Source organism: Phaseolus vulgaris, chromosome 6 (genome assembly GCF_051622355.1).
Source record: "Phaseolus vulgaris cultivar YP4 chromosome 6, ASM5162235v1, whole genome shotgun sequence".
Classification (NCBI taxonomy): Eukaryota; Viridiplantae; Streptophyta; class Magnoliopsida; order Fabales; family Fabaceae; genus Phaseolus; species Phaseolus vulgaris.
The window spans coordinates 5,836,846-5,860,210 of NC_143503.1; the positions used below are offsets into that span (position 1 = coordinate 5,836,846).

Genomic DNA, 23,365 nt, shown 5'->3' on the forward strand with positions numbered 1-23,365 from the left:
TAGGAAATATCTAGTGGTTTCAGACTAGTTAGATTACATGGGTCTTAACATGGTATGGTGCAGACCCATCTACTCTAACATTGGCCGTCTACTCAGATCTCACATCCGTGGATGTTAAAATAGTTTAAGAGTTTGTTGCACTTACTGAAGACCACATGCAACCTTCTACATAGGTTCCACGCACATCTTACTCTAGCCAAGTCCAAGAAGAAGGGTGATGGAATCCATCCAGTCACAACATCTTCAAAATTTGGAGGAAGAATACCTAGAGCTTTATTCAGAGACTTATTAGCACATATGGGCCTAATTGGGCTTCTGTCTATCTTTTGTAGGCCCAATAAAGAGGACAAGTTTAGGATGAAGGAATGTACAAAGAATCTCAAAGGAGACCTCCACATCGTGTAAGAATACTAGAGCCTTGGTTAGACAACTACAAAAATATTGAAACTCAGGCTTCAACAAGACCAAGTCAATATCTTTTAGAGTCAGACTTTAGTTTAAATAATTGTATAAAGTAATTTAGGATTTTATTTGGGTCATGTATTGTGTCTTCTTTTAATTTTAGACCTTGTATTTGGGATAATAGAAGAGCGGGTGTGCATAGCAATAAAGTAGGTGCGTATTGTAAAGGGACTCACAACTTGGCACGGGAAGCATGGGTGTGGCATGAGAAGCATGAACACCCACTTGATTCTTTCTTAATGGAGAGGATCCCCACCAATTAAGAGGTGACATTTTTCAACCTCATTTGAGAGGATCATGAGCATAGAACATGTGACACCACTTGTCACCTTGCCAATGGAGAATTTTTAGGTTAAAATTCTTATTTTTAGACATCTAAGTCTATAAATAAGAGTGTGTCTCACCTTTCACTCACAAACTTCTAACTCCACTTCAATCTATTGAAACTCTTATTGAGATTTTTGAATGCTTCCGCTCCTCAAATCTCCTTAATCTTTCATTCAAAAAGAAATAAAAAAATATTACTATTAAAAGAAGATGATTTTCTATGAAAGGGAGTGGCTAATAAGTCAAAGGTTTTCGTTAAAAAGGAAAACGAAGAATAAAATATGAGACAAGTTATTGAGGCAAGTCTCAAATAAGTGATTGATGTGAAGAAAGTGAATAAGCAAGTGAAATATGGACGTCATACAAAGATTCAACGTCATCTCTCGCTCCACAGCACACTTCAGCGCAGCATAAAAAGACCTCTAACAGGGAATTCAGAAAATCTTTCTACAACAAGTGCTCAATAACTAAGACTTGGTAGCTCCACCTTATATACATTTAATGGAAAAGACCGTCTACGAGGTCAACCCAAATCACGTATGACCTCGTCTTACTCCAACAAACTTGAGGAAGCTTAAAGCCATAGAATAAGACATTTAGTACACTAATCCAACCTTCAAGAGACCTACCATAGCATACATTCCCTACTGTTGAAAGTGTGTCCTTAATTTCAAGTCCTTCAAGAGGTATTATGTTGTATTGTTCTCCTAAACAAGATTTATTAGATTATTGAACAATTTTTAGAATAAGTCTTTGTTTACCCCATGTCTAGTACTTCAATAAGGTGATGCATGAGTCTATTTCGGAGAATAAGGTAGTGATAAAATTCAATATCTCTTCAAATTGTATCTCTGCCTTCTGCAAGACATTCTGACTCTAAAACTCATCATTGCTCCTTTATAGGTCAAAGTAATCATGAATGTCCCAACCATTACAATGCACACATTTAGATGGTCTAGTTTTCCAACCATGTTCAGTATCCACAGAGAATAAAAGAGTTGTCTAATCTACTAAAAAAAATCTACAACATATTAGTATTGAATAAATATATCTTTAGCTACTTCACATATATTATAAAGTTTGAACAATGTTGCATAGTGGATAAAAAAGTTTAATTGAAGTAAACAATAATAGGACAATACCTTATGATGAAGTTGTGTTCTTTTATCAGGTGCTCAATTATATACGAATTTTTATTTACGGATCTGAATTCATAGGTAAATTCAGCCTTACCTATAAATATTACCTACAAACAACATTACCTACGGATATTATCCACAGATTCTGAATCCGTAGATAAATTCAGCATTACTTACCAACTATTACTACCTACAAACTTTTACCTACAGATTTTTATTACCTACGAACTATTACCCATGAATCTTTATTACCTACGAACTATCACTCACGGATCTCTATTACCTACCAACTATTATCATAATAATTATATACATAATATTAAAAATATTATTATAATATGAAGAATTATAAAATCATAATTAATATTCATAAATAATAATTACCATAACTAATAAGTATACATATTATTAATATTATAAAATTAATAATATTAATATAATAATTTAAATAATATAATTAGTATTATATTAATAATATGAATAATAATAATATTAGTAATATAACAAAATTAATAATATTAGTAATAATAACATGAATAATATTAGTAATAATAATATTAATAATATTTAATAACATTTAATAAAATTAATAATATTTAATAATATTCATTATATTTAATAATATTAATAATATTTACTAATATTAATAATATTTAATAAAATATTAATAATATTTAATAAAATATTAATAATATTTAATAAAATATTAATAATATTTAATATAATATTTATTAATATTAATAATAATAATAATGTTATTAATTTTTATTTTATTAATTATATTAATATTGATAATCATACTCATAAGTATAATAATAATCATAACATGACAATAAAACTGGTAATTAAAGCTTCTATAAACATTCAAGATAATTAAGAAGGAGGTTGATGGCAATTAGAGAATTGTTGAGTGTGAAATCAAGACGAACTTAAATATCCAAAGAAATTTTACACATGAAGTTACATTCCATAAAAGAATCAAGATCAATGTTGCACTGCATTCGGTAGTAGTGAAAGAAGAATTTGAAGAGAGATCTTTCTTTCTTTTTTTTTTCTTTTTTTTTATCAGCAAGGAATTAATGAAATAGAACGGGACACTTTAGGGGTGTCCCAACCCGTATACAAAAAGTGTTCATAGCTTAAGCATACAACTATATATGACAGAACATTCCACATCAGTGAATACACAACTTAGCTATAAAATGACCCCTGCCCCACATTAGACGTGGTCCACTTGGAAAGAAAAACTAAGAAGATGACCACTGCATAATTGCTTCAGAGATGGAGAAAAGTCTCCCACCGAAAACCATAGGCACATTCAGCTTCTTAGAACAGAAAAGAATCATGGACCCCTTCACTTCTTACCACATTATGCTAGCAGATTTTACCTCCACGTTCAGCACAGTGTCCGTGTTGCACCCTGAGAATTGAGTGTTGCTGTTATGATTGCAAAGACCTGCCATAACACATGTGAAAAGGCAAACAAAGCATTCCTACTTCTGATGCCCCTTGCTGCACCCAAAATCTGTGTCACCATCAAAGCCTTTTCACCCATTCGGTCCAAGACCTTGCTTCAGCAAACCAACCTTACAGCATCACCATTTCGCCCCACCCACCTAATGTAACATTTACTGCATACCGTTCCAGGCCATCCCTACCCCACCCAGCAGCATCAGCTAACCATACTAACACTCCAATCCAATGCACCATTCACCCCTGTGAGCCCATCGAGCGTCCAGAGTCACGTCCATAACCACGTCCAGCATCTAAAACTCCTCCATTCCACCTATAGCTCATAGCTGCAGTTTGAGCAAAGCACCGCCTAGAGATTGGGCCGTGAGCACCAAACTATAATCAGCAAAACTGTACCCTTTGTAGCTCTGTAAATCCTTCTGTGCACAAGATCATCATCAGAACCTCCTAACATTCCTATACCATACCATATATCTTCACTTATAACTCTTAATACAAAGCATTGGGTTTAAGACCTAGTCCACAAAAGAGTAGTTGAACTTGTGTGCCTTATTCTTCATCCATAACCAAGATTTAAGCTGGACTTGTTGGAACATCTCTTCTGCATCTGCAACCCCTTGCTTGAACACAATCAAGTTCCTATGCTCCCAAATACTCCGTATAATAGCTACCCAAATACCTTTCCAAACCATGTCTTGTTTGTTGCTAGCCTGAATCAAAGTAAAGCTTTCAAAGTGATTTTTTAAGGCATTATGTTGTACAGATAAAATACCAATCCATCTATAGCATAATTCCCACACACGCACAGCCGCATCACACTCTAGAAACAGGTGTTGACAAGATTCAGCTTTAGTTTGGCATAAAACGCACAGTGTTGATTCCATCGGTACTCCCCTCCTATCCAAAGACTCTCTAGTTGGTAATCTGTCCAACAGGGCCCTCCATGCAGTGATCGTGACAGCGGGAAAAGCCTTGGCCTTCCACAAGAGTTTAAAGACTTCACTATGAGTGCCATCACCTCTCTTAGTTAGGCTCGCATATGCTGTTTTTACAGAAAAACACCCCTTTTCATTGATCCCCCACACCCGAATGTCTTGCTCCTGCCTTTTAACATTAGCCCTAGATATGTGTATTACTAGGTCCGTTTCCAACACTGATTCCCACTCGAATCTGGCACGCCTCCACCTTAAATTCCATCGCCACTCTGACCCTTCCCACTCACCTACTTCTTTCACTGTTTGACCCTGATTACAAGATATAGAATACAGCCTGGGGAATAAGGATTTGAGGTTGGAATTTCCAACCCACACGTCCTCCCAAAATTTTACTTTGTCACCGGATCCTAGGATCCATCCCATTTCGGCTTGGAACCATCCGTCTCCTATTCCTTCTGTGCATACTTTATGGAGATCCCTCCACCACCATGACTGTAACTTAAGAGAGGATTGCATAACCTCGCCTCCTCCTTCATATTTCGACTCCAAAATGTCCTTCCATCTTTCTTTCTCATCCGAGAGCCAACGCCATCTCCATTTGGCCAACAAAGCATAGTTGAAGTCACGTATGTCTATGATACCTAGTCCTCCCTCCTTTTGAAGAGAGATCTAAATGCAACTATTCTTGTAGATGCTACAATCCTCATTCTTCAGAAAGTATGACATCTGCGGAGTCTGTACCTGAGGGTAGTGGATAAGAGGATTCTGAAGGAATCAAGGATGAATAGGGGAATTTCTAAGGCATGATGAATCTGTGATTAGAAACTCTTTCCACTAACATCTAAATTTAAATATCTTATAAAACAAGAATTTATATAAATATAAAATTATAAAAAACTTAAAAATAATAATTTTTATTATTTATTAAAAGAAAATAAGAAAATATACTATAAAAATATATTAAAGGGAATCGTGAAATAGAATTTAAAGTATTTATAAATATGTAGTATTAGTAAAATAATACTATATAAAGATAAAAATAAAAAATAAAATTAATGTGATATATATAACTAACATAAATGTTCATCCAACCCTGTGCTTTTTTTAAATAATAGACTGGTAGCGCCTTCGTTACTCTTATAATAATAATTATAAATAAACATACGAATTTAAATTTTTTCTTATTATTATATAATAAAATGAATTGTTATGGGATTATATTTTGAAAAGGAAGATATTTATTTTATACTATTAAAGAAAAAAAAAATCAAACTCATAAAAAGAAAGCCTATTATAATATATTTAAGCTACACATGTCTTTCATAGATTTTAGCTTCACTTATTCTTCTTTAAAAGTGGTCTTCCTTTTCTCTGTCATATGATCAGGTTCCAATTTTCCAATATTAAATAGTTCATACTATATATTGATTTTAGTTTTTCAGATGTTCTACATAAGAATTAATGATTTCTTCTTCATGTGGCTTTTTCACCTGTAGAACATTTATTAACACAAAGGGTGGACCCAACACAGCTTTTATAAAATGTTGACATATAAAATACTTTATTATCAAATTAACAAATCCAATTGATTATTTTTTTCACATACAAGTATCAACATAAATATAAATTTTAAAATATTTAAAATTTGAAAATTTCCCCCTTTATTCGTATAATCCAATTAATTAATAATTTAAATTCAAGGAATTTTATTAATTTTTTATGATAGATTTATATATCTTTTATGAAGAAATTAATTATAATTTTAATATTAAAGTAAAACTTTAAAAGTATGTAAATTACTCATGTTATAATAAAATTATTAAATAAAAAATAATTTTAAAAAAATAATTAATTAAATTAAATATTATTTGAGAAATTAGAAAAGTTATTTATATTTAAATTGATTTCTATTATTGTTGATAAATATTTTATATTATTGATAAATAAATTTGAAATTGATATTTAATTAACTTTTTAAGATTTTAGTTATTAAAATTTTATTTTATTTTTAATTTTTTTTCTATTTAATAATTTGTAATAATATTAGTAAGTAGATAAAAATTATATATTAACATAAAAAAAATAAGATTGAGTTAGATTTAAAATTTATTTATTTATATGATATCAATTAGAATTTATTCGACTTTGTGAAACCATTTATCAACGGGTTTTATCACTTCATTTCCTATTCTATGATGAAAAGAACAATGCAAAATAACACACTACAAAAAAAAATATTTTTAACAGGTTATATTTAGCGTTTTCGATGATTTTAGCATTCGTTAAGTGCATTATTTGTGGTATGCTTTTCTCCTAGATTCAGCGTCACTAACTGATTATCGACAGTTTCTATGAACCCCTGGAAAATAATCACTTCCCGACGGTTTTGAAACCCCCATTATTCCCGGTGGTTTGAAAACCCCCATTATTCCCGATAGTTTGAAAACCCCCGTTATTCCCGGTGTTTTGAAACCCCCCAGCGGTTTGAAAACCCTCGTTATTCCTAGCGGTTTGAAAACCCCGTTACTTATGGGAGGTGCATATATAAAAAAGTAGGTGAAAATAATAAAAATATTGAACCAAAATAGCCTAATAGTTTTCTCAGACCCTGTGTTCTTCTTCTACAACAAAACACTAATACACTACTGCCCTTCAACTTTTTTGTATTTACTTTTCAATGTTTCGTAATACTATAAAGGTATAATTTTTTTTCATAATAAAAACATAGACATTAAATTATTAATGTAAAAAAATGTGTGTAATATGTGATTAACACAATTTCGTATTGATACCAAATAATTATATTGAAATAAGAAATATATATTACTTACTAATTCATTTGTCTTATTCATTAAGATCATAGAAGGTGTTAGAATAATAAACATAAAGATTTAGGCTTAATTCTTATTGCCCACTGCATTTACATAAAGTTGCATTTACATAAAGTTGGTATGTTATTATGTAGCATCTTCAGTACCCTAATTAAAGATCAAAATTAATCTTTCTTTTATTAAATATAGTATTAATGTATCACGATATAATTTCTAATATAATTTTAATCAATGATAAAGAAAATTGGTTTCATCAACTCCACGGCTAGGATTATTTTTTGATAAAATATAATTTTTAAGAAATTATACTGTTTAAGTAAGTTGAAGATATAAAAGTTAGTTGAAGAAATGGAAGAAATGATACAAACCAAAGGCAAATTGCCTTCATCCAAAGACAAGTCTCCAATAACATGCAAATACGCAAATGCACTAGTTGTATCAGAAACAAAAATACATAACTACCAGCAATTATTTGAGTTCTAATGCATAACTGATTTCTAAAGCAGTTTCCATCAGTATACCTTAAAAGTAAAGTCACCTTTTACATGCTTTGTTTCACCATTTTTAGCAAGAGCTGCTCTTCTATCAGTAGCTTCCTAGTTTGAGGTCATATTGACTCGTCTTGTGCATACTTTAATACAACTTTTCTCTTACCTTTAGAAAAGATAGTTCTTTTATCTTGAAGTATTTTCTTTGAAAATGTGTCACCTATATTAACATATCATCTTAATCTAGTAGAATGACGAAAAATAGTAGAATGACCCAAAACTACTCCAATCACACTACAAGAAAAAAAGGTTAAAAAATCGTCAAGAAACCATCAAAATGTGATATCAAAGAAAATCTGAAATTTACCTATACTTGTTACCCTTTTCAATTTATCCATACTCTAAAGATCACCATAGTGCAAACACTCAAGAGAACAAATATCGTAATTCAATCCAGTGATCATGATGATATGTTGATAGTGGACATTCTTTGACCTTCCATTATAAATTTGGTTATGCCTAAAAAGAAAAATATAACCAACAAGTTCATCCAATCACGAAATAATGCAAAAGAAAAAAATTAATGTAAGAATAAAATACCAACTAATACTTCACATTGCAAATATGAAAAACAAATCAGAAATTATATTTATAAATAATACAATTTCTTTCTAAAATAAAGATAGAGAAATAGCAAGAAAAAATGAATAATTTTTTTGAAATAAGTTAATTAATACTATAAAATATGGTAGAAGAATTACCTGGAAATGACATTAATTCTAAGCAAATAAAGAATGAAACACCAGTCATCCGTTGTTTTTTCAAGTCAGTTTTTACTTAATTTTTGTACACCTACCATTAAACACCTTTACAACACACTAAAAGGTGCAAGTAGATGTATAGAGAAAATAATGTGAATTACACTTTAATCTAATTTGCAATCTTAGAATGAGAGATTAATCATTTCTTTTAAGAAAAAACAATCCAAAATCACATGATAACTCACTAATATATTCTTAATGTGTGTGAAACATTTTTGTTGTAAATCTAAAATTCTTACCTTAATCAAAAGTTTCCCATTTTGTGGTCACCGCAATAGAGTTAGAATGTTGCATTGGTTGCTGCTTCTTAGGATTTCTCCGCCTCCTCTAAAAGTCATTATGATAATGCATCTTAATCGTGTTTTCATCATTTTTAAGGGGAATTAAATTTTGCCTTGTCATCCTAAACATATCAAGAGTCTCAAGGTGTTTCTAAACTCTCCTAACCTTCACATAATTTTTTTTCCAAACATATAATGTTAGTGACAAATATTTTTTAATATCAACAGACATATATTTTCATTTTTGAAGATTAAGAGTTAATACCTGCTCTCTTATCCGTAGTTTCAGTTCAGTTCACCTTCACCATAAATTTCATCCAATGCAATCAATGTTCTCATCAAATTTTCAATCAAGTTCTCCACATTTAACTCTGCTATAATCCCACATGTGGAAGCATCATAAATTTCATCCAATGCAATGAATGTTCTCATCAAAATTTCAATCAAATTCTCCACATTTAACTCTACTATAATCCCACCTGTGGAAGCATCATAAATTTCATCCAATGCGATCAATATTTTCATCAAATTTTTAATCAAATTCTCCACATCTAACTTTGATATAATCTCCAAAATTGCAACCTAACCAATTTCAATTAATTAAAGACATTAATTAGTAGGAAAAATAGGTACTACAATCCACACCACATAAATTAATAGTGAAATTGCCCATATAAATTGTGAAACTAAGTACCTTCTTGGATAATTTGTCAACCTCCAACTTTATTTTTGTCAATGATTTTGAAGTTTTTTCCTTCTTTATAATTTTTAACTTCTCAACTATCCTTCTTTATCTGTTCTCAATGTCTACAAAAAAGCATCAATTTTGACAAAATATTAAAGACTCTATTAATGATGTTTGGTATTGACGTATCTAAATTTTTCTTGTTAAAAACAATGACTTCTTTTGATTTTTTATTTATTATTTCTTATCCAACACGTTTGAGATTATAGAAAAGAAAACGAAGCACCCAGAAAATGAAGTAGAATATTCTTTTGTTGGAAGTTTAGTTTACAATATTCATAAAGGGAAAGGGCATTTCCTTGAAATTCAATTTGCTGTAAGGTTAACTACGATATAATTAAGGAAAAACATTTAAAAAAAATTTAAGTTGTGAAAGTCAGGTAATGTTTTCTTCCATTTTATGTAACTAGGTGGTAAGTATTTAGCAATATTTGAGCTATAATGTTATGATGAAAATTACAAGTCTTGAGTCTTAACCGGACTTTACTGAGAAATTATGGTTAAAGCTCTCATGATTGGCCTCAAAAGTCTAATATTGTTCCAAATGGGTGTTCCACATTTCTACTGGCTAAAGTAGTCTCGTGTTTCCGTAGCATGTAGGCCCAAATTCTTGTTGTAATTTTTTTTTTTAAGTATTATATGATATCCACGCACACACTACATTTAGTATAAGATTGTCCTTCTTTATCAGTAGTGTACTGGCATGGATCGACCGATCAATATCATGACTCAGTCTCTTTGACCAAGCTGATCGAGACCCCACGGGCGGTTAGACCGACTGACACACTTAATCCATTAACGCTCAAACCAAGGTTAGTGAAACAAAACTACCATTAAGAATTAGGTAATACGACTGTAAGTGTGATCCATTCCACTAATCAGGCACAATAAGGTAAGCCCATTAAAATAATATAAATAGCGTGCATTCCAAAAAGAAAGGTACGTCGTTATCACTGTACACTCCCGAGTGCCGAATACCCTTTTTACTGACTTGAGTGTCGGAGTGTCTTCTACAGGTACCTCCCTCATTTGACATTCACCCGAGACTGAGAGACCGAGAGCCGAAGGAGTAGCGCGAAGGCTAGAATAATCATAGTGAAGCTTTAACAACCTGCCCGAAAGAAGGAAGAAGATGAAGCCTTTAATAGTTCTCTAGGTTTCATCTCTTTAGCAAGAACAAGTAGTATTTAAAAAGGGAATTGGGATCTCACGTACCTACCAAACTACCAAAACTAATTTAATGGGAATAAATAATGCGGGAAGGAGGGAATATTATAGTATAAGATAGGAGTAGTTGTGAAGGGAAAATATTTTTTTTATAAACTAAAATAAATGTATACATTTGAAATTTAAAAAATGAGAAAAATAAATTTATACTGGAAAGAGTTTAGTGATTTAGCAAATGGTATAATTCATAATAAAGTTTTATATGTGAAATAACTTTGTACTTAGTTTTAAGATGGAGTGAATTTGTTTATTGGTTCTCAGTCATTCCTTGTATAATGACTTTTTTTTTCTTTACCACCAAATCATCCTTGCATCTCCCTCTGTATAATAATTTTTTTTCTTTACCACCAAATCATCGTAACATCTCCCATCCACTAAGGTTATGGCTTGTTTAATTACACATAATTATGTGGTTTATAATGAAAAGTTATCTGGTATAGCTTCTACTTTAATATATGTTCCTGGCGGTGACCAGAGCGTGCTTCGCGCGTAGCTGCGACTTGTGTAAAAAGGACACCTTCGTCTTGGTTCCAGATCTTCACCCTACACCGCCGTGAGTACCTGAAACAGAGAGAAAAAAGGGCGCCCTCACGGCCGTTTGCACTCCGACGATCAAGTCAGCAAGCAGAAAACACCAAACACCTCCGTACCGGAGCACCATAACTGTGATGCTCTGAAGGCGCGTAACTGAATTGTAACTAAGTTCTCTCTCTCCAATCACTCATGCGTACAGTGAGTAAGCATGCAAATGATTAGAGTGTGTGTAAAAATGTGTAAAGCGTACCTCACTAAGCTTTCAGAGAAGCTTATATACCTTGGGTTTCAGTGCTTACTGCCACGTGGCCTTTCTGACTTAATCGCAACTCCACGTGGAAGGCCTTACGACGCTGTAACCTAACTTAGGGAAATCCCAGCGTGTAAGTCTTCCTTCCTCGAAGTGCATCCGGCGCAATGGGTGACTACTTGGGTGCCAACTCATGCCCCCCAGCCTCTAGTCACTCGCCCTAGGAGTGTATCAGCCTTCCTTTCGTACCATGCACATGGATTACCCCTGGGCGTGGCCCTCTCCCGGGTCGTATCTATCCCAGGGATTCTCCAGAGGTGGCGTGGATACTTCACGAGTCAGGTTACTCCCTACAGGTATTGGGGATATGGCCTTGAAGCCACCTTTCTCTTTCCCTTATTACTGTTCTGAGGTACCGGGGCCCGAGGCCTCCTCGTCCGTACCGTGGCCTCTCGCTGGGACGCCCCCTCCACGGTCTTCCCTACTCGTAGGTAGCGGAGGGTGTCACTATCCGAGCCGAAACATACTCTCAGAATAACGGGTCGTGCCTTTAGGGTGGGAGATGCTTCAACCTTTCGACGCCCAAACTTGGCGACGCCCAAACCTAGTGACGCCCATGCCTGGCGACGCCCATACCTGGTGACGCCCAAAGCGGTCAACACACTGACCTTCCTCCTTGGGGCCCCCTTGGTGGGTCCCACCGTGTGTTTGACTTTGACCTTAGTCAACGCCCGGGGATGGGTCGGTACACAAGCCCCCCAATCTTTAGCTGACAACTGTTTTCAGCGAAAAGACTAAGGCCTCGCCCTACCGTCCACGTGGCGTTCTGATGACGTGACATTCTCTGAGCTGGTGACGTGACACTTTCTGTGTTGGTGATGTGACACCTTAAGTCACGCTTTAATCTCTTGACACGTGGACCAATCGCACGGCCAACACTTAACGCCTCTTGCGCTCCTCAAGTTTACGTTAAGTCTTTCAAAATCGCGCGCTTCAGTTACTGTTTTATCACTATTCGCGTTCCTTAGCACTGTTCATCTTTCTTCCTCAAAGCTTTCTCTGCATTCTCTGTTCGCACCCCGAATCTTCGTCACCCGATCACTCAAAGGTATGGTTTTTCTTCTTCGATGACTCTTTCCCTTGACTTTTTGTATTGATATAACTGCCTGGGCCTGTTTATTTTCCTCGCATTCGCGCTTTTCCTTCTCATTTCTTCGTTTTCCCCATTTTTTAACTTCTCGCGTGGGTAGGGTTTTTCTGGGTTTCTCCCTTTTTCTCATCTTGTCCCTCATTTGCTGAACCTTTTCTCTTCTTCATTCTTCAGTTTTTCCCATGGCGTGTACTAAAACGACTGCCAATCCTCCACCTCCCGGGGTCAACTACAAAGCCCTATACCCTTGGGCCCCCGATGAGTTGCTCTCTGAGTGCTCAAGCTTAACCTCCCTGAAGGATTGGAGGGACCACGTAGGCAACCCAAACGTCTACCAGTTCAACACCTTTGCTAGGAGGCATGACGCGTACATATCTGTGCACCCTTGCACCCCAGGCGAACCTGTCTGTGTGGACGAAAGGTCGAACGACGGGGTACCCTTCTTTTTCTTCTACCAAACTGTGTTCAAACGCATAGGAATGTGTTTGCCTTTTTTTAGGTTCGAGAGGGAGCTTCTCACCGAGATCAATGTCGCCCCAGCCCAGCTACACCCCAATAGCTGGGCGTTCGTCAAAGCATTCGGGATCTTGTGCGGGTACTTCGGTCAATCCCCCTCCGTGGACATCTTCCTCCACTTCTTCGAGATTAAGAAGCAAGGAAAGAGTCTATGGGTGAGCTTCAACGGTATTGCTAGGAGAGTCCTTCTATCCCTATTCCAGCAATCCTACAAGGGATGGAGAGGAAAATTCTTCAAAGTGGGTTGTACTGAACACGACCACTCTGCACTAGACGGCTTCCCCTTATACTGGGTGAAGGAGGTGAAGCTGACCAAGCCCAAGACCTTGGATGAACTGCCCTCAACTGATCGAGAGTTCTGCCAAGTTTTGGCTAGCGTGGGGGTCCTCGATATTGCAGAACTGATAGCTTGTGAATATAATGTTGAGGCCCTCACCAGATACATTAGTACGAGAACCACTCCCCATTTCTCTGTTTTTGATTTCTGCTTCTGTTTGTTTTCACTCTTGCTTGCATGTGAGTTATCTATTTGCTTCATGTTTTAGCTTAGCTTGCGCCTAACCCTTGCTCTGTTTGCTTTCTTGATGCAGATTCCAAAATGGACAGGAACAAAAGGCTAAGGCTCGCCCAAGCTTTGAAAACCAAGGGTGAAGCTGCGCCCAAGGGAGCTGGGGACTCCACACACCCAACCTCCGAACCTGCTCCCACTTCCCCAACCTATCGCCCCCAAAACCCATCTCATACAACACCTCCACAAACTCTTCCTTCTCCAACTCGCACTCCAAACACTCCACCTCCCATAGCGGCCATGCCCCTCAACTTGGCTGAGACTGCCGCAACACCAGCCCCCCTAGTCAAAGGCAAAGGGGTGGTGGTGGTGCCTTCAGATGACGAAGAGGACTCTGCTGAAGAGCAAGTCTTCAAGAGGAGAAGAACCACCAAGGTCGTCACCTCCACTTCCTCTTCCAACCATGGTGCTGAATCACAAAGGGAGCACCCTCCAAGCGCCACCTCACCTCCACAACAACTGGCTTTGGAGGGTGGGGTCGAGTCTGAGCCCACACCTACCCCCACACCGGCTCCAAAACTTCCCCAACCAGTCTGAGAGTTGCTGAAGGGCTACATGCACAGGGCGTAGCCAGGGGGCCCATCTGAGGGGGCCAAGAAGGAGAGCATGAACTACTACTTTGGTGCCTTCCTTGCCTGTGCCAACTCTTGGCGTGATCAGGCCAGGGCCAAGGCTAGTGAGCTTTCTGCCCTTCAAGCTTTGGAGAAAGAGTGTGCCTCCTTGAAGGAGGAGAAACGTCGCTGGGAGCGCCAAGAGGAGGCCTACAAGGATTCCTTGAAGGTGGCTCAGCAAGCAAAAGACGCCGCCAGCAAGAGACTACACGAAGCGGGGCAAACCGACACCGAACTCTTGGGACAGGTTGTTCCTCTTCGTGTGGAAATTGCAGAGCTCAAGGATGCTGCCAAGACCTCTGAAGCTAAAATGAAGAAGCTCAAGGCTCACTGCGTTGATCGCGAGGTGAAGCTGGGCGCAACTGAGGCAACACTTGAGGCTAAGACTAAGGCCTGTGACCTGCTTGAGGCTAAGGTTAAGGCCTTTGACTTGCTTGAAGCCGAGCTACGGGCGGAGTTGGTCAAAGCTTTCACGGCCAAAGATTAGGAACTGGCCTCCCAAGCTGAACACTTCAAGAAGGCGGAGCAAGAGCTGGTCCATGACGTCGCGGGTGCGTTTGCCAATGGGTTTGCTGAGGCCCTTGCCCAAGCGGCTTGTGCGAACCCGGGGATCGACGTCTCTGGGTGCAGCCCTATGAACGAAATTATAGAAGGAAAAATCGTGCCTTTAGAAGCTCATGAGGATTAGCCTATTTTTGTAACTCTGTGACTCTTGTAAATACTTACTTCTGCGTACTTGAATATAATTGATTATTCTGACTTCATACTCTTGTGTATTCTTTTCTTCTTTACTGCTTTCGATAACTTGTGTTTATGCTTTATTTACCATCGCCTCTTCCTGCTTTGGTCTACGCTCTCGTTTAGCTCTTCGAATTCCTTCTACTTCTTTAACTCGTAATAACTTTGACTTGATCTTTTCTTACCCTTCGTGGGCCTTGAGGCACTTACCTCCGAAGGTGTTACTGGCCTAATCATTGTTTAAAGGTGAAGGAGGGCTCATATCTTCTATGGCCTCGACATCGCTCGAGGGCGAGGGAGGACTTAGCTCTTTTGTGGCCTCGACATCGCTCGAGGGCGAGGAGGGCTTATCTTGGCCGAAGCCTGCTTACCTGCACTAGGTGTCCACGATCGAGGAGAGACCTGCTGAACGTAAGGTTGTTTCGTCCTCAGCGTGTCTAAACACTTGGGACAAAGTTGCACTTTGGTGCCCACGCCCGAGGAGAGGCCTGCTACAGCAGTACCGTATCGTCCTCAGGGTGTCTAAACACCAAGGCTACCAGCCCTTATCTCTACGCACTTGGTGCCCACGCCCGAGGAGAGGCTTGCCCGAAGGCACCGCTGTTTCGTCCTCAGAGTGTCTAAAAACACCAAGGCGATCAGTGTTCTTGGTGCCCACGCCCGAGGAGAGGCATGCTGAAAGCAGTGTCGTATCGTCCCCGGTGTGTCTAAACACCAAGATGACCAGTGACTTTGGTGATTGCGTCTAAGGAGAAGGTTTCCCGAAGGATGGCGCTTCTCCTATATGGTATGTATCTGCACTAGAGTCGCCTGGCTCTCCACTGCTCCAAACTTCCTTACTGCCTGATGCCCACACTCGAAGGAAACGCCCCCCGCCACTTCCTTGCGAGGTGTCGAGGCATCAAACACTAGGGCTAGCCTTTCTCACCTGGGGAGGGGGTGTCCCGAAGGAATCCGTTAACCCCTGCCCAGGGACTAAACACCCGGATTTTAACTTTGCTATACGTACCTTTCAAACTTGACGCCCACGCCCGAGGAGTGCGCTCCCGCCACTCCCTTTGGGGTGGCGACACGTCCAAGTTGGTTTGCGCACTTGGTGTCCACGCCCAGAGGAGATATCCATGTCCCTCCTGCTGAGGTGTCCACACACCATGGTGGCGGGTTCGTTTCTTAATGAACCGCGCCCTTTTCCTCTAGCGTTTCCTTACATTACAAGAAAAGGAAGATGAGACAATGTATTCTTGAACTGCTTTTTTACTTGGGTGACCTCATTAAAAAAACCCCTGAAAATGAAAAAGAGTGTCCCCTTTTGATGGCATTTCATGAAGGTCTTCTTGAATCATGTAAGGAAAAGTGGTGCGGAAGCTATGAAGGTGTGTGAGCAAGATCCTCCTAAGAGTGGTATTGATCTTGAAGGTGCATGATGTGTATGAAGCTAGGGAGGTTCGGCCAACCCAAGGAGAGGTGAAGGAGATGAAGTTTAGAGCCTAGAATTCTAGGGAGAAGCAAAGCTTGGCACAAAATGGCAGCATAACTTTACTCACAATAAACTTCAAAATACAAGGTGTAGGCTCCTCCTTTTATAGGCTAAGGAGGACCATAATGCAACCCTAATGCTAGCCAAATGAAATGTAAATGTGAAGCACATGGGTGCACATGGCACATGGGTGCACAAATGAGCACATGGGGAGGGGTGTGTCTAGTTTTTATGCTCACCCCTTCCATGGGCTTTCTAGACCGGCCTTGGTAAATTTAGAGGTTTTTTTAGAAACTCTAAGTTTACCTAGGTTGGTGTTTTAGGTGCCAAAATTAATTCTAAGAAAATTACAAATAAAGTTCCTATGCTAATTTTGACAAGAAATTAAAGTCTACTCTACACTAGAGTTTATGGCATTTGAACATGTAAAAGAACGTCTTCTTGGATCCTCTTGGCCATAACTCTATGGTTGGCCCAAATCTACCCTTTGGTGGGCTTGCATGTGGGCTTGTGATTGGGCCTCTTCCATCATCCCCTCCCTCTTGAAAAGGATTTGTCCTCAAATCCATTGCTTCTTCTTCTTCATGGCTAGGGGAATGGATGTGGCTGGATGGTGTCCATCATCTCCTCCTTCTTTGAGAAGATCTATCCTCAGATCTTCAGACTTGATCTCGGATAACAGCCTCTTGCTTCGCCAAAGCTTGTTCTCCTGGGTCAAACATCCACCTATAGAAATAATCAAATAAGGCATAGGTGTTAGTTTGCAAATTAATTTTACTAGGTTGCCATTTTTGTTTTTCTTTTGGTTTTGGCAACCTTGGACAAAGTTTCTCTTTTAATGGTTGTGTGTGGTCTCTAATCATCTTATGTATTTTAAAAGGTTCATTTGTGGTTACTTTCTCTTTAGGCATAAATCCTATAGAAGATGGTAACAACTTAAAAGGAGAAAGATGATTGAACCCACACATAACTTTAAAAGTAGAAATATAAGTAGTTTTGTGAACTACTTTATGGTATGTTTGCTCACCTCTAGAGTTGTGTGTGCACTTCATGTTTATTCTAGGCATAGTAGAAAGAGCTAGATTTTCAAATATATTTTGACCATGCGTTTGATGATGATAAGAATTTAAAGTGTGCAATTTAGTTGCAAGTTTTCCAAAGGAAATCCTCAAATCATGGTTTGCGAAATTTGGAACTCTATTCAACACTATGCTTGAAGATAAACCATGAAGATGTATGACTTCTCTAGAGAAGAGTTTATCCATAACCATGAAGATTGAATCACAACCTTTTGTTGTCCTAGGGAGTTTTAATATGAAATTTATATCTTCCCAAGGATCATTTGCAAAAGGTGAAGGAGTATAAAGTTCATGAGACATTGCCTTGGGTGTAGTTTGAAAACAAGAATTGTACCTAAGGTAATGTCTTTGAACTTCTTTTCTCATGGGGGACAAAAGTTTTCCTTTTAAAAGCTCTAGAGTTTTATCAACTCTAATTTGTCCCATGAGTTCTCCTTCATGAAGACTCTTTCTCTTATGTGTAAGGATAGTCTCATTGTGACAACCATTGTTTATAAGGATTTGTACACTTTGCAATGGTTCTCTCAATAAGACATGACAAGTTTCTTTAGGCCCTACTTCACATAAAAATTTGTTTTTGTAGATGCTTATAAAAAACTTGACATTCACTTGGTGATATCCTAGCACATATGAGAAATAATCTATTTCATTTTTATCTATGCAAGCTTCTTTTAAAGACTCTTCTTTTTCACTTAGGCTTGCAAGTGTTCCTTTACAAAAGGTAAGGCTTTGAGGTTGTTCAGCAAGACACATATTTTCAAAGGTATTTTTAAATCTTTGGTCTTGTTGAATGACCTTGTGGAAAGGAACACTCTTCTCCCACGCCTTTTGTTCTTCAAGGGTCTTCTCATGCTTTTCTTTTTCTTCTTTTTCTTTAGCTTCCCTTTCGACTTCCCCTCTCTTCTTTTGTATTTTTCTTTCCTTTCTTTCTTTATGGGAAGCAAACAATTTTTCTACCCTCATTTCCCAATCTAGGCAAGCTTCTATATTTTCTTTTCCATGGAAATGGGGTTGTTCTACCCTAACCTCTCTTGGGTTTTCTTGTTCTTTTCTATCTCCTCTATGTCTTCTAGGGGGTGCTTGATAATAATCATTTACTCTAATGCTTCCCTCCCCAAAAGAATCATGATCTTTAGAGATATATGCATGAGAAGGTAATTTGTTTAGAATGTGAGACTTCTCATCCTTTGCTTTAGTCAAAACATTAAGTTTAGTCTCACTCTCCAATTGTCTATATGCAATTGATTGCACAGTTTGTGAAATTTCTTTCAAAAGAGTTTTTAAAGATTTTAATTCACTTCCAATAGACTTTGTAGAATGAGAAGAAGAAGACATGGCTAAAGCTTTGTGTATACAAGTATTTTACCTTAAGGAAATTTAGGAAAGTCAAAGAAGGTAGTTTTCCATGTAAGGGAGGTGAGTCACAAAGGACTACTTAAGTACCAAGCCTTTGCCTTAGCCAAAAACTATCCCTCAATGTCTTCACACAAAACTTCCTCTTAGTAAACTACTTAGAACACAATTAAGTTGAGAAATCAAAACTTTTTTTTCAATGCAAAAAAACAATGTATGCTAACTAATCAACAAAGGTAGACGGTTTATCACAAACTTAACAAAATAATCATGCAAAGCGTCACTAACTAAGCAAAAGAAAAGACAATTACAAACAATTAACAATTGCTAATTAAGAATTCTATACTAGTCGGCCCTAGGTGAGGCTTCTTGGACACTTTGAGCCCTTGAAGACACACTCACCGTCTAAATCGTAATTAAGAGGTAATTAACACAAATTAAGTTGCAAGGAAATTAAGAAAACTCCCTTTGTTGATCCTCTTTTTGCTAAATGCACTTCCTTGTTGTCTTTGCTTGTTGGCCCTCCAAGTGTTTGTAGTGTTTTCAAGAAAGCTTGTTTCGGCCTTGGCTTTGTTTCCCCTTAGAATGAAGGTTTTAATTCTCCAATTCCAGCACCTATCAAAATACTAGACCTTACCCAAGTCAAGTTTCCATTCAATTAAGCACCAAAGGAGAAATAAATTCCAGCACCAAATTAGAGGTCAAAGAACAAAAGCAAGAAACAATTTAATTGAATAAAACAGTACCACCAAAAGGAGTTAGATTATGACAACTAGAAAGAGGTTCAAGAAATATTAAGCAAGCAAATTAAAGGTACCAAAACAAAGGTAGGCACACAAAAGAATCCTAAGAATGGCACTAGATTTAGATGACCAAATAAAAAAAACAGCACCACTGGAAAATGTTGTGGGCCAGAAACGTGTTTTTCCCCAATTTATGATGAGCTGTGTTTTTAAGATATGATTCTGAAATTTGATATGCAAGATATTCAAGATCTTAGCTAAAATCTGGCTTTGGAATCACTCAAAACGCATGCACCAATTTGTTTTAATAAATTTTGCAATTTTGGTGTTCAGTTACGCCAGCTGTAGCGCCTCAGATTTGCACACTGATTTTAAAAGATTTATCATTTTTTTTCTGTTGCTTCTTTTGGACTAATTCTTTTTTTGTCCTTTCTATAACACTTCAAACTTGCAAATTCCAGAGAATAAAAATTTTCCTATGAGTGAAATTATTTTTCTGGATCAAAACAGTCAGCACAGAAAATCTGAAACAGGGGATTCTGAAAACTGGAAACAAAAACAGCAAGATACCAAAGTTTAGACACAATGGAAATTTGTGAAATAGAATTGTGTAGGATCTAAACACAATATGAACTCAAACTAAAATTAAAAAGGCACCAAAAGATCAAAGAACAGCAGATTCAAGCAATTAAAGAGACCCAAAATCTAGAAACAATCAAGCCAAATAAAAGGACTACTATGAATTGTTGACAATATGGATGAACATGACTTGACAAAACATGTATGGATTCAGAAAATTAAAGACTCAAAGCATAATATGAACCAAATAATGAAAGCAATAAAGACTCAAAAGCCTAAAAGAAAATAGCAACTCAAAGGTGTATGGAATCCTATCACAATTTGCACAAGAACTTGTTCAAGATCAATTGAACAAAAGTGCTTCGGTTGGATCTTCCACAAAGCACACCAAAACAAATAAAATGTAAAAAACAGCAAGACAATTATGGAAAATAAGATGAACAACATGAAAGAAAAGAAGAACTAAAAAATGAAAGACCAAAAGCAACTCATCTTGAAGAACCATAGCTCATGATACCAAATGATGGCATTTCATGAAGGTCTTCTTGAATCATGTAAGGAAAAGTGGTGCGGAAGCTATGAAGGTGTGTGAGCAAGATCCTCCTAAGAGTGGTGTTGATCTTGAAGGTGCATGATGTGTATGAAGCTAGGGAGGTTCAGCCAACCCAAGGAGAGGTGAAGGAGATGAAGTTTAGAGCCTAGAATTCTAGGGAGAAGCAAAGCTTGGCACAAAATGGCAGCATAACTTTACTCACAATAAACTTCAAAATACAAGGTGTAGGCTCCTCCTTTTATAGGCTAAGGAGGACCATAATGCAACCCTAATGCTAGCCAAATGAAATGTAAATGTGAAGCACATGGGTGCACATGGCACATGGGTGCACAAATGAGCACATGGGGAGGGGTGTGTCTAGTTTTTATGCTCACCCCTTCCATGGGCTTTCTAGACCGGCCTTGGTAAATTTAGAGGTTTTTTTAGAAACTCTAAGTTTACCTAGGTTGGTGTTTTAGGTGCCAAAATTAATTCTAAGAAAATTACAAATAAAGTTCCTATGCTAATTTTGACAAGAAATTAAAGTCTACTCTACACTAGAGTTTATGGCATTTGAACATGTAAAAGAACGTCTTCTTGGATCCTCTTGACCATAACTCTATGGTTGGCCCAAATCTACCCTTTGGTGGGCTTGCATGTGGGCTTGTGATTGGGCCTCTTCCATCACCTTTAAAACTGTGTACTACATAATGTTCTTTAACTAAAGTAAAACTTTAAAGTGGCTGCGTTCCAGGTGCGCGGAATGGGGCCTCCCTCCAGAGTCTCAAGCTTGTACGAACCGGTCCCCTTAGCCTTGGTTACTCTAAAGGGCCCGGTCCACTTGGGAGACAACTTGTTCTCTAACTCATATGGATTAGCCTTTCGCATGACGAAGTCAGCTACTTGGAACTGTCGCGGCTTCACCTTAGAACTATACTGATTCTCCACCCTTCTCTTCACAGCTTCAGCCTTTATTCTCGCCTCTTCTCTAGCTTCGTCCAACAGGTCTAAGTTCACCCTTTTCTCCTCATTGGACTCCTCTGCCACAAAGCTTTGGAAACGAGGCGAGCTCTCATGAATTTCCACTGGGATCATGGCGTCCGACCCGTACACTAGGCTGAACGGCATCTCCATAGTGGAAGACTGGGGCGTGTTGTGGTAAGCCCACACGATCCTTGGTACTTCTTCTGCCCACGCTCCCTTGGCTTTCTCAAGCCTCCTCTTCAACCCTCTCTACAAAATTCTGTTTGCGGACTCCACCTGTCCGTTCGTCTGGGGGTGTTCGACAGATGCGAACACCTGCTTGATGCCTACTTCTGAGCACAACTTACCCATTTGCAGGCTGGCAAACTGGGTACCATTATCTGAGACGAGACGCCTCAATACACTGAAGCGGCATACAATATTCTTCCACACGAAGTGTTGTACCTTGTGTGCAGTGATCTGCGCCACTGGCTCTGCTTCTATCCACTTCGTGAAGTACTCGATGGCGACTATCAAGTACTTCATCTACCTTATCGCCAAAGGGAAGGGCCCCAGAATGTCGATTCCCCATGTGTGGAAAGGCCACGGGCTATAAATCGACCTCAGCTCTTCTGGATGCGCCTTGTGCCAGTCAGCGTGCATCTGGCACTACTTGCAACATTGAGCATACCTCACACAATCCTCCCTTACTGTCAGCCAGTAGAACCCTGCACGGATCACCTTGGATGCCAACGACCTCCCCCCTACATGGCTTCCACAGATCCCTTCGTGGAGCTCCGACGTTATCCTCGTGCACTCGTCGTCGTTCACACATGTCAGAATCGGGTGCGTGAACCCATGCCTGAATAGCGCTCCATCGATGAGAGTGTACCTTGTGGAGCTTCTCTTTATCCTCTTACCCTCTCCAGGCTCCGCTGGGAGGATCCCATCTGCAATGTATCGCCTATAGGGCGTCATCCATGTGTCCCCCTCCTCTAAAACGCACACCCGTACACGACCCTCCTCTTCGGGCGAGGTCGGATAAACACTGACTCTGGGCACCCTCGTCGTGTCCTAAATCAAAGACTGATGGCTCCTTGGCTTTCCCCTAGTCATTCTGATATGGAGGACGTCCACCCTATTATCTGCCACAAACTTTAACGGCGTCTTGAGGGTCTCCTGGATGATTGTCCTCTGCCTTCCCCCCTTGCCTGAGCTAGCCAGCTTGGCGAGCAGGTCAACACGGGCATTTTGCTCTCTCGGGACATGCACCAATTCAAACGTCGTGAAAGCTCCCTTCAACACTTGGACGTACCTCAGATACGCAGCCATCTGCGGGTCCTTTGCTTGATACTCCCCGGTCACCTGCCCCGTGACCAGCTACGAGTCACACTTCGCCAAGAGGCTTTGTGCGCCCATCTCCTTTGCTAAGAGCATTCCGACAATCAAAGCTTCGTACTCTGCTTGGTTATTGCTTGCCTTGAAGGCGAACCGCAAGGCTTGCTCAATCAACACCCCGTTGGGCCCTTCCAAGACTATCCCG

General features: G+C 38.5%; 1 protein-coding gene and 1 pseudogene across 1 annotated transcript; both read right to left on the bottom strand.

Moving 5' to 3' along the window:
- Positions 1-8,716: 8,716 nt before the first annotated feature.
- On the bottom strand, positions 8,717-13,025 carry LOC137833207 (BAG family molecular chaperone regulator 2-like; annotated as a pseudogene).
- Positions 13,026-21,576: 8,551 nt separating this feature from the next.
- On the bottom strand, positions 21,577-21,987 carry LOC137833203 (uncharacterized). The gene has a single exon (XM_068641564.2). It carries the CDS (start codon positions 21,985-21,987, stop codon positions 21,577-21,579), a length of 411 nt encoding a protein of 136 aa, XP_068497665.2.
- Positions 21,988-23,365: the final 1,378 nt, after the last annotated feature.

Coding starts and splice junctions, on each gene's coding strand:
- LOC137833203 (XM_068641564.2), bottom strand. CDS start 21,987: ATGCCGTTCAGCCTAGTGTACGGGTCGGACGCCATGATCCCAGTGGAA.